At 41.8% G+C, this 12,025-nt stretch overlaps 1 protein-coding gene across 2 annotated transcripts in view; it reads right to left on the minus strand.

Moving 5' to 3' along the window:
• LOC124471830 (limbin-like) overlaps positions 1–12,012 on the minus strand; it is a 35,768-nt gene extending 23,756 nt beyond the window's left edge. The window contains exons 1-17 of one of the 2 annotated variants that reach the window (XM_047026444.1): positions 11,397–12,012; positions 11,023–11,207; positions 10,831–10,887; positions 10,347–10,533; positions 9,436–9,533; positions 9,201–9,266; positions 8,973–9,107; positions 7,901–8,040; positions 7,318–7,642; positions 6,914–7,153; positions 6,529–6,704; positions 3,066–3,225; positions 2,581–2,757; positions 1,763–2,052; positions 1,385–1,574; positions 1,142–1,285; positions 737–964 (exon numbers count right to left, since the gene is read on the minus strand). In XM_047026444.1, the coding sequence (XP_046882400.1) occupies positions 737–964; positions 1,142–1,285; positions 1,385–1,574; positions 1,763–2,052; positions 2,581–2,757; positions 3,066–3,225; positions 6,529–6,704; positions 6,914–7,153; positions 7,318–7,642; positions 7,901–8,040; positions 8,973–9,107; positions 9,201–9,266; positions 9,436–9,533; positions 10,347–10,533; positions 10,831–10,887; positions 11,023–11,196 (2,787 nt within the window). In that variant the 5' untranslated portion in view covers positions 11,197–11,207; positions 11,397–12,012. Of the gene's footprint in view, positions 1–736; positions 965–1,141; positions 1,286–1,384; positions 1,575–1,762; positions 2,053–2,580; positions 2,758–3,065; positions 3,226–6,528; positions 6,705–6,913; positions 7,154–7,317; positions 7,643–7,900; positions 8,041–8,972; positions 9,108–9,200; positions 9,267–9,435; positions 9,537–10,346; positions 10,534–10,830; positions 10,888–11,022; positions 11,208–11,396 lie in introns of both variants that reach the window. The other variant, XM_047026443.1, reaches the window with a different exon arrangement.
• Positions 12,013–12,025: the final 13 nt, after the last annotated feature.

Raw genomic sequence — 12,025 nt, forward strand, 5'->3', positions numbered from 1 at the left:
AGTGAGTGGTGATTCACCGCAGTATTGAGACACCAGATTATCCTCGGTGCGCATCTATGATGTGCCGCCCATAGCCACGATGATGTCGGCAGACGATGTGGCAGAGGTCGTTGTCGTAGCTGTTTTGACAAGTTCAGCTGTCGTGTTGGGTAGTGGTGTCGCTGGTGGAGCACAGAAACTGGCGATGGACAGCTGAGGCTGCTCTCTGCGGCCAACGGCGGCCTTGTGGCTAGCATCGTGCATGTGGGACTTGACAGCGTTGATGCCCATCGAGGCTACGCTTATCTTCTTTTTACAATATGTACAGTAAGACTCACGGTTGTTTTCAGCGACAGGCTTCAGCCATTGTATAAACTCGTCCTTCTCCAACCAGGAGTCCGCAAATTTACAATTCCCAATTTCCGAGTGTGTTTCGCCGCGACATGTAGAGGGCGACACCACCTAACTGTGCATTTCGCAAAATACCTGACTCGCTGACCGAGCATGTCGTTGTTAATAATATGGGGAGGAAAATAAATACATTCGTGCATTTATTTTCAAACTTTTTGGACAAAGCTTGAACAAAATGTAATGACTGGTCTGGTGCCTTTAGTCTCTTCCACATGGTGGAAGGAAGGTAAACAGTTTATTATTAATTCAACAATGGTACCGGATTGGTATCGGGTATCGACAGATACACAAAGCCCAGGCATCGGTATCGGGGCAGAAAAAGTCGGAACGGTGCATCCCGACTTACCAGGTAGTGGCTCTGTATGTTCTGGAGCATCTCCACTCCTCCCAGACTCCTTCTGGCTCGCAGCTCCTCAATCAGGAGGCTCTGCAGGGTGAGCATTGCTCTGGAGGTCTCTAGGACCTTGGTCTTCCTCTCTGCCTTCTGATACTGAAGCTTGGCCATCTGGATGGCTAGGCTGTCTGCCTGGGTCAAGAGCTCCTCCTCCCTTTCTATCCGCATCTCTTCCAGGATCTGAACCCCATAGGGACACAAATAAACAAAATAGAATAATGCAAGTTTTTCCATATTCTGGATGAAAAGGTTTTTACATTGTTTCATGGGTCTGTCCAGGCATTAACCCATGGCAAATGTTAACTGCTGTAACCATCTTTCAGATGACAAAGGCAGTCAACCTGTCTACACCCTCACCATCTCCATTGCACTTCTCTCTATTTCCTTCTCTTTTTCAAAAAGATGGATACTGTCCACAAGTCTTTTCTGGAATAGAAGTAGTTCAGGGTAGTCTGGTTTCTGTATGGTCACGGTACATTTTTCTTTAGACCTCGTCTTTCTCTGGGGGGGAAAATACAAGAAAAAATGTCTTGTTGGTGAGAAAAAAAAAACTGTACAGGATGCAATTAATGTGTTTTTGGAGTTCTTTTTTTTTTTTACCTCTGGCTGTTTACACTTGGTCTGGTCTTCAATCTTCCTCCAATTGGACAGAGAAGTCTGGAGTTTAGATCTAGAGAGGGAGTGGGGCAGGACCAAGCAGTGGTCCATCTTAGACAGACACTTCTGGAACTCGAGTTTCATGCGTAGCAAATCTTCATCCGATAAGCTGAGCTGGGATGAGCAGAGAATCCTGAGAGGAATACAAGAAGAAATATAGAGAAATAATATTTATACAATGGCTCACAAACATAATGATTTAACATAGTGATTTAATTCAACTAAAATCATTCAAACGTCTAGCAATGCTGGAAAGGTACATCTTTCAAGATAATAATATCAGATAAATAATAATAAAAAATCTAATAAAAGGAAGAATACCTAAAAAATGTGTGTACCCGGGCCCTCAGCTCCTGCTGCTCCTGCAGCTCTTTTTCCATCCCCTCCTGTAAGGCCTCTCTAGTGCTCCTCAGGGTACGCACAGCCATCTTGCCCTCCTGGTGCAGCCTCTCCTGGGCCTCAGCCAGAGCACTGGCCCCCAGCCCTGGACCTGAGCATGGGTCTGGTTGGAGGAAGGAGCGGGGTGCCCCTGAGGGCCAGAGAGCCAGGGCGGCTGCAGGCTGGATGTTCTTGACCTCCACCAGGGCACTGTGGATCAGACGCATGGTGACCTGTCGTACAAGAGAATGTGGAGGTGCCTGTTAGGAAATAACCAGACCCTAACATCCAGACAGTGTTGAGAGAGACAACAATAAGAGATAATCACATTTAGATTGCTCAGAAATTCTGTTAAACTACTTTCAGAGAGAACTGTGTATTTAAACTGACTCCTAAGATGGATTGTTACACATCTGGGATGTTATCCTTCGAAAGAAGACTTGGCAGCTGATTGGAGGAACCATCTGTCTATCACCGTCTATCATGTGCTAACATCAACCATGCCTGTAGCTGCCAGTAGTTCCTCACAGGACGCTGACTGGTCCAAACCACTATGGTACAAACGAATAACTTCGTTATTCGTATGCTTTGCAATATGGATTCTCAAGTGGTCGTGATCTCACAAATACAGCTATATCACAAGTTTATTGTGGAGTACCAAAGGTTTAACTCCTAAAACATCTTAATAATCAATAATGTGGATAGATGGGAGTTTAAATGCCAATGCCTAATCGGCTAAAGTAGAACAGTTCAGGTTTCACTTTGCGGATGTCGGCAGCAGCTCCTTCGTCCAAGTTGTTGATGAGCTCTCCCAGCTCCAGACACTGGGCCGTCAGGAGGCTCTGCCAGTACAGCAGATGCTGGCTCGGCTCTACCCTCTCCACTAGCCCCCTGCAGACACACGATAGCTCCTTCTGCCTTTGCTTGTGACCCTGAAGCTGCAGAGAAATTGGTTCCATTACAACCTAAAGGGATATGTCTTAAAACTATATTGCGGTTGTTAGAATAATAATTGTTACTATATTTATTTTCAAGTCAAGTTCGGTTGGTAAAAGAGATGTGGAAAATATGTTAGGGTTGCCAGTCTCCCTTCCTTTCAGTTAGACATTTATAAGTCATACAAGGAGATACTTTACACAATTTTTATAAAAAGTTAAAGGACCAAGTAATTACTTGAGTAAAACAATGTGTTGTTTCTGAATAATAAAGCTTTTACTTGCACATCACACAACAACACCCAACTCACTGTCTCAGAGATAAGGTCTCTTCTTTTCTTGACCAGACCACAATGCATGGCTCTCCGTTCCTGGGTCAGTGCTTCATCCAGACCCTGCCTGACCAGCATCAGATCCTTCTGGGCCTTATCTTGGACTTGGTTTATCTCTTCCTCAGACACAGCACCCCCCCTGGTGGAGAAAAAGAAGAAATGATGTGGCTGCATTTGTACAGATGACAGTGACCCAATTACGGCTGAAACGATTTGTCAATGTTATTGACGTCAACAGTAAAAAAAACAATAATAAAAGGTTTACAAATATTTCTGTTGTTGACAAGTCGTTTGATGTGATATGACCTATTTTAAGGGTTTGCAATACCAATGTGCTGCACTGATTTGATTACACTAGACTGTAATGCTCCCGAATGCAATCCAATAGAAGACGAAATGACAAGGTGCTTATGAGAATCTCTCTGATAATGACAGGAATCTCTCTCTGTGTTTGTACAAATTAGAATGGGTTTAGTTTTCCACAATCACAAAAAGAACCGGACAGCCTGCAAAGCTCATATTCTGCATTTGTCTTCTTCATAATCCAACGGAGTGCAGTGCCTGACGTTGTTTGGATAAAGTTTTTTGTTACATACATACATAACATTTTGTGACATACATTTATGGCTTTACTGATGTCAAAACTGCCTGCACATCGCAAATGTACAAGCGCTGTATGGTGAATTAGGCCTACAATTATGACAACTGGCTTAACTATAGTGCATGTAATGACTTCTGTTATGAACTTAACGTTTAGATGTTTGTGGTGGTAAGACAATTTAACAGAGAACCAATATTGTACATTTTGATCAACATAACATAAGCTATTCATAACGTGGGAAACAGCAGACAAATGAAGGCTACATTCTCATTTGCATGAATGTAGGCTACCACAGCATTGGCAATTTGGACTAGATGTGGAGGTTGAACAAGTACTTCAGAGATGACAGAGAATTTGAAAACCACTCTATAATTCCAGAAATCTGTGTGTGTCACCGACATCATTGCTGGCACTGTGCCCTATCTATAATTCCGGGAATCTGTGTGTGTGCCACCAATTTTATCATGGGCACTGTGTACTTGTCTGAGCATTCCACCCAGCTGCTAGTCCAAGCACTTGTCCTCTCAAAGTTGGACTACTGCAACTCGCTGCTCGCCGGTCTCCCAGCATGCACAACCTGACCTCTCCAGAGGATTCAGAACGCGGCGGCCCGTCTGGTTTTCCATTTACCCAGACGCTCCCATGTTACCCCGCTCCTCATCTCCCTACACTGGCTTCCTATCACGGCCCGTATCAGATTCAAGACCCTGGTACTGACCTTCCGAGCGGTAAACGGGACTGCACCCGACTACATCAAGTCTCTCCTCCAGCCTTACACCCCCACCCGCCACCTACGGTCTTCTTCTGACAACCGCCTAGTGGTCCCACCGCTCAAGAGCGCCCGGTCCCAACACAAGCTCTTCTCCTGTCTGGCCCCCCAATGGTTGAATCAACTCCCCACCTCCATCAGGGACACTGACTGTCTCCCCACCTTCAAGAAAAGGCTCAAGACGCACTTGTTCCGGGAGTACAACGGCACTTACCGTGCGTGTCCACTACAGCGGAGCGGGCGGCGAGTGGGTGTCGGATTCCAATTCATTTTCAATGAAACCGGGCGTTGACGCTCGCTTACGCTCCCACAATGCCCTACACGAGTGTCAACACCTGGTTTCATTGAAAATGAATTGGAACCCGACGCCAACGCGCCGCCCGCTCCACTGTAGTGGACACGCACCATTAGGAATGCTTGGCTGGACCTGACCTCAGTTTCCTTCAGGATCACAATGACTCTTATTGAGAGACTTGTTGCTCTTCTTGGTTAATTGTAACGGATTAAAATTATTGTACTTGCTGAAATATTTTTACTGTTTGTTTTTCTACAGGTACACTTGCACTTTTTGAGATTCATGTTGTTTAATTGTAACTTGTTTAACTGCATGCTCTTATATTTCTTCCCTTTGGCACCTATTTGGTTTTCACAATGTATGCTTCATGTCTTGGCTGCTCGCAATGTTTGAGGCTATCTCGTTGTTATGATCAGTGACCTATGCATTTTTGTAAAGCTCTCTCTTGGAAGTCCTTTGGATAAAAGCGTCTGCTAAATGCATAAATGTTCATTTAAATCTATAGTTCAATGAATCTATATTTGCGTGTTTCACCGACATCTTAGTCACAGACTGCATCATGGGAACTTTGTACTAGTTGACCTCAATACAAAACCTAGTGGTTGGTGGGTCAAACCATAGAGCCGTCCATGGACACGCATGGTATTTAATACTACTTCCGGAGGACGTCCTGCCACCAATCAAAGCTTTTGCGTTATGAACTGACATGCCGTGCATCAAATCATAACATTTTATCCAGAGAGCATTATTGGAGGGAAAATACTCTTCAACAGCTCTGGGGTGCTCTATATAAATAGTTTTCTTGGTTTTAGAAATGTATTTTTGTGTTATAAGTCCAAAGGTTTGAGGCGTACTGTAGGAACATCAGCATCACAAAAGCAGGGAGCATATAATTGCAGACATAAGATTCAAGCTTCTGAGGAAAAACCGCATTGACCAAATTTGCCTACCTGGTAATTAATAAAAGGTTATTATCAGTATCCTGTTTGTCCTTTTAAACACAGGGTGTTGTAGTGTAAAATGTGTTGTTCAATTCATTCCCATGCCCTCAGTGATTAGATGCATCCTTTGTGTTGTAATACAATCAATAGGCTAGGGAGTATGATTATATATTATTTGCTACTTAGAGCTATGGAAGATGGGGATAAACTTTAGATGCGTTACGTTAACCTAGTTAAATAGAAAATTTGCGTTAGGTTGTTAGTTGGGTTACTGTATTTCTTTCTGGCAAACTGCCCATTCAATAAACGTCACAACGTTTATCACAATGTGATATTGCACATCCTTGGGTCCTGAACTATACACCTGCCAAATTTTTTCTTTCGAAGTGACAGCATACCCCCAAAAATATTTTAGAATTGCCAGTTGGACTGTTTTCCAGCAAGTTATAATGTGTTGATGCCAAGCAAAGAAATTGAAATAAAATACCCAACACCCATGTGCTGAGCAAGATACAGGCAGATTTTCAGCTTTATACAATATCCAGTTCTCTGGATAATTGAGTCACAGACACACACAAAAAATAGAGATTCCTGGAGTCATATTCAAACTAGGTCATCGATCCTCTGACTCCTACAACTGATACCTTTCATGAACATCCCTTTAGCTAGCTTCCCCACCAAAAAGCTATTCAAAGGGCGGGGTGGGAAGAATGTATACGGTAAAGTGTGTTTAACCAAGTCAACTCAGTTACACACACTTGTAGTTATTTTATATACGGCTTTTGCTAAATGTACATAAGTGAATTTGCAGGCTTTGTACCATAATGGGGACTTACTTCCTGATGTCATTGAACCAACAGTCCATTTGGCTGGAGGTATTTGCAAAGGTATCTGAGATGAGGCCCTTTAGGCTGTGAAGGCTGTGCACTAGGAATTTCCTCTGGGCATGGCGTCCGCCCAGCATGGCTCGCTGGTTGGCCGTGACCACGTCCAACACCTTTTCCAGCTGATCCTGGTGAGCAAACAGGGTAATCAAGAGAACATGGAAACAAATGCATTTATGAATCACTGCATATTATCTCTAAAATTAAAGGTGGACATCTTTCATGACAACACACTGTCTTGCAAAATAATACTGTTGTTCACAATCTAAGCAACCCTCTATACAAAAATCCCACCTTCTCATGAAAACCTTGGAATCATCAGTAACTTGGAAATCACCTGACAGGTATAATAGTCATGCAGTAGACTTTTGGCAGCACTTTTCTCCATCTCGCCCATTCGGGTTGCCTCCTCCAGTTCCTCAGCGAAGATCTTGTGGAGTTCTACTCTCCGCCATTCAACAACCTGCCTCTGGACCTTCGCAGACGCCTCTTCGTGTCTGACCAGAAGAGTGTGTTGTAAGTGACTCTGGTTCAGCTTGTGGAGTTCCTCTAGAAGCACACTGCATTGGAGGACATCCTGGGAAAGCAGACAAGTAGCAAAATAAATCTGACATCATATGCAACAAAGTGGGGAAACATGATAACTGAAGATACAAATGTCATACAAATTCCATGCATCAAATAAAGTCTATGAAAGTATGATTTGTTTAACCAACATAATTATATAAGAGTTAAGGTTACCTTATTTTCTGCATGCCGACACAGCAACTCTGCCTCAGCCTTCTCCGCTGCTTCCAGCCTACGCTCCACCTCCATCTCCTCCCTGGTCTCCAGGTTACACTGGTCAGCCAGGGCGGCCATGCGTGCTACATGCTCCTCCTTCAGCTTCCCCTCCATTCCCATCAGTTGGCCATGAAGCACGCTCAAAAGGCGCTGCTGGGACTGGCTGCTTGTCTGGCCCTCGGAATGGAGGCCACCAAGGAGCAAGGCAATCATGTCCTTGTAGATTTGGACGCGGGTGGTCTCCAAGCTTGAGGTGGCACGCAGTAGGCTGGACATCTCCAAGCTGACATGGATGGATGAATGCACAATAAGGTGGTGTTAGTTAGGATCGAAACAAGACCTGACCAATTAGCTGGGGAAAATAAACTGACAAAATACCCAAAATACAATACAAAAATTACAAAATACCCAATTCTTGCCAGGATAAATATTTTCATCTTAAAGCAGTTTAGTTTGAGGGAGCAAGTCCATGTTCAACCATGTGGAGTGTGGTTTAAAGTATTTAGTTTTTTACACATATTGTAATTTAGGATGGACTGACTTCTCTAGAGCTCGATACATGTTCTGGGGGTCTTCCAACACCATGATGTCCACCATTTTGTCCTCAAATGCTGCTTCCTCTTTAGCTGCCTCGCTCATGTCGCACACTGCATACTCTGGGTCTGAATCACCTCTTTTTTTCTTTGAAAAAGACATTTGGAGGAAAAAAGGAAAATGATTAAAGGGAAACACTCAGAAATGTGAACATTTTGAATAAACGTGAACATTACATTCTCATTTACAAAAATCCTCACTGTAAAGGATTTGGGCTCGACTTCAGAATCAAAATGGGTTTTAATCTCCATGAAAGTTTGCACAGACAAGGAATTTACTTTGGGAGACAGATATAGATCGGTTGTCAAAAACAATTGCCATGTTTATCAACCCTTAATAAATTATGGCATCCCACTATAGATTCTGCAACTCATTTGAACTCATTTTGTATCCTTTGTTAAAACTGAGGTTTATTTAAAACTGGAGCAAAGTAGAGTGAGTTAGAAGAGACAGGCTCTTCGTGAGGTTTGATACTGGGCACTGAATTCAGAGCTTAGGCTCTTCCTGACTGCTACCATGGTGATCACGGGTCTCAACCTGTTTGATGGGGGCATTTATGTTGTCATTCCTAAATAGCTAATAAGATGTTCCAGTGCCAGTTATAGCCAGCCAGGAGCGTGTCCTTTTTACCAGGTGGCTACAGTAGGGAAAAAATAATCTCATGTCAAATCAACGCCGTATCTGATACCGACTGAATTAGTGTTGTGCTTCACTTAAAATAAGTATCAAATTGATTACATTTTACTGTCAAACCTTTCTATGTATTGGTTGCTATCAGGACGTGAAGTTTATTTAAGCACATACGACAAATAGTGCTTCTCAACAACATTGCCTACCCTGCCTTTAAGTGTTGTCCAAAAGTCTTTTTTTTTTGTAAATGGTCCTGGTCAAGTATTAATATTTTATGTTCATGAGACATTATTATATTTGTACTGACTCCACATTGATGATGCTTGACTCATTATGATAGCATGTTCAATAATGAGGACAGCCAAGAACCAGAGAGACCAATGACCTACCCTTTGCTGTAGAGAGTTCATCCTGGCTTTGGTATATTGCAGGTTCATGGCTAGAAAACCAAGTGACAACAGTACTAATGACAGGAAGAACCCACCAACAAATCCAGCAAAGTGGACACCATGGTTTGGATAAATCTGAAAATGAAAGAAAACATTTTAATAATTATAAGTATATATTGTATTCTGATTATATGTATATATACACACACACCTATATTAGAAATGTACCTTGTCAGTGGAGTTCACCCTCAATGTAAAATTTGCAACCAGGGGACCAAACATATTGACATCATTCTGTGGGTGGGGAAAACTAAATTACCATAGTGACTCAAGTAATAAACTTTGTATGTATACAAAAAATACAAATCAATAGTGATCAACAAATTTACATCTTAGCATTTGGTTAAGATTAAGCCCACATTTAAACCTTTTTGAGAAGCATAAGGAGAAATGCATACAATACCTGAGATGCATTGGAGAAGGTGAGAAAAGCTGGCAATTCAATTATCTCACTCTTGTGGTTCTTGATGAGAGCAGTATATTTTATAACATGATATGATCCTGCTACAATAAACATAGACACAATGATAACATACCTGGTCCACGTGTTTAGTATGTGTGGTTACTAAAACTCAGCTAAACACTTTTTATTAATGCCATTATTTACACATTCATGTTGTAATATTCTAATGTAGTCGATTCAGCCATTGAATTATGAGTCTGATTATACCGGTCAATTTACTGGTTACTAGAAACAGATCATTATCCAGATATTTTATAATATTAAGGTTACCTCAATTTATATATCTTTAAATAAATAAAAATCTAATATTTTAATCTAACACTTCAAATACAATTTTGCATAATGCAATCATTTTAGCAGAAGCTTTTCTCTGCAGTGACATACAGGGAGGGATACTCTACCCCCATTAGTTTTATATTTGTATCACTATTAGTGTTCTCACAAAAAACGGTACTCCGGTACCAAGTTGGTACTCAAACAAAAAAAATTGTTAGTTCGGAAATTCGTATGCCTTTAGGCCTACATGCATTGTGATTGTTAATGTTCTGTTTCCGTAAGTACAGCCTTAGATATTGTAGGCGACTGTAACTGTCAACAAATTGGTGTTGTTCAGTAACCTGTTTTAGTTTTTTGCCTTGGTATCGAAAATGGTATTGAGTACCATGAAATCTCACTGGTATTGGTACCGACTACTGAAATGTTGGTACCGTGTCAACACTAATCACTATGTACCGTCACCAAAGAAGAGAAGTCAGTTCAGGCCTGGTCATTTGAAAACTCTAAAACACAATTAATGAGGGGATAAATTGTTGTTACAATTACAAGTGATTACATGCGTACTTTTCTTTTACCTGGTAGTGAGTCAATGGCGAATGTCTGGTAGCCCTTCTCTACTACCCTTCCTCCACTGTCTAGGGGTGCTATCCCAGAGACAGAGTCCCTGATGGCCAGCTGAGACAGGTTGGTGCCACCCACAGGACCAATGTTGTGGATCAGCAGGAAGAACATCAGATGCGGAAACTCGGTACCTGTTTGAACCTAAAGTGTTCAAGGGAAGGAGGGAATCGGGATAGTAATCTGAAGGTTGCCAGTTCGATTCCCGGCCGAGTCAAATGACATTGTGCCGGGCAAGGCACTTCACCCTACTTGCCTAGGGGGAATGTCCCTGTACTTACTGTAAGTCGCTCTGGATAAGAGCTTCTGCTAAATGACTAAATGTAAATGCAAGAAACAATCCATTTTGTTAGGATACATGTTGGTTATATAATCATATTAGTCAAGTTAGTAATTCTTGGTGGAGCTGAAGGGTTAAGACTTGAAGTTCACGTGACATACCTGGGCCCATTTATGAAATTTTACTCCAAATGCTGATGGCCCTGTCACACTTTGAACCTATTAAAAGCAAAGAAAAATCAGCAATTTGTTTCTGAGTGGATAATATATAAAACAGTGACCATCTCAAATCGATGTCAGCAGTGACAATCGCAAAAACAATAATGTATTCACATAACTTAACAGTAGCCCTACCTGAGGCAGTGTAAGTCCAGTGTTGTATCTTGTGAGGGTACTCCTGGGTCCTCTATGTTGCATTATGCTAGATAGGTGACTTATGGAACCATAGAGAGAGTGTCCCCATGGGCCAGCTGGGGCAAGAGAAGAGATGGACTCTGCCTCACAAGGGAACACCAAAGATCCAAACATTCCAGGTCATTCTGTAAAATAAAATTAACAACAGTGGCTGACCAACAACAATATGGGTTGTAAAAAACATTATAGATAAAATATGTCAATTACTTATCATTAAACAACAGACAACTGACTTGTACATTATCAGTGGAGTTATACTTTTATAATAGGCCTACACGTCACACAATAAAAACAGATGCATAGAATTAACAAACCGTGAATCCTTCGAAAACTTGGCTCTTCATACAAGACATATGCCAATCATTTTAGACCGACTCATCTCCTGAACATTTGAGCACGTTGGACTGGACAAACGTCGCACAAGTGCACATTAATTTCATCAACCACAGTTACAGCATCTGGATAGTTAGGTCAGGACCCTTTGTGAGGAGTAGCATGATATGCCAACAGAAAAGCATTACAATTTCCATTCGTGTTGTCTTCCAAATTATCGTAATAGAATGCAAATGAAATGTTTACGACACAGTGACATTAACAAAAGTATAGGAACTTCAGAAAAAATGCTGGTTATTCGAAGAACAACGTTTGCCCGAAGCATTCGTTAGGCTGCTGTAAGTTTATAGCCAACCGTTAGCTAAACATCTCTAAATTCAACTGTCCCCTACTAACTTGCATGAGACACATTATATAGCCTTTCCCTTTGACAAAAAATACGCGTTAATGGAGCGCACATCAATGGATCTTGAAAAACCAACCAAAATCTTAGATGACCAATAAAGTTGTATTTACTAGTACAGCAAAACATTTGTTGCCTAATGGAAAATAAACTTCCTAAAGGGGACTTTCACAAAACTTTTGGGAGAAAGGAGTAGCTCCACCCACG

This window comes from Hypomesus transpacificus, chromosome 9 (assembly GCF_021917145.1).
Source record: "Hypomesus transpacificus isolate Combined female chromosome 9, fHypTra1, whole genome shotgun sequence".
Lineage (NCBI taxonomy): Eukaryota > Metazoa > Chordata > Actinopteri > Osmeriformes > Osmeridae > Hypomesus > Hypomesus transpacificus.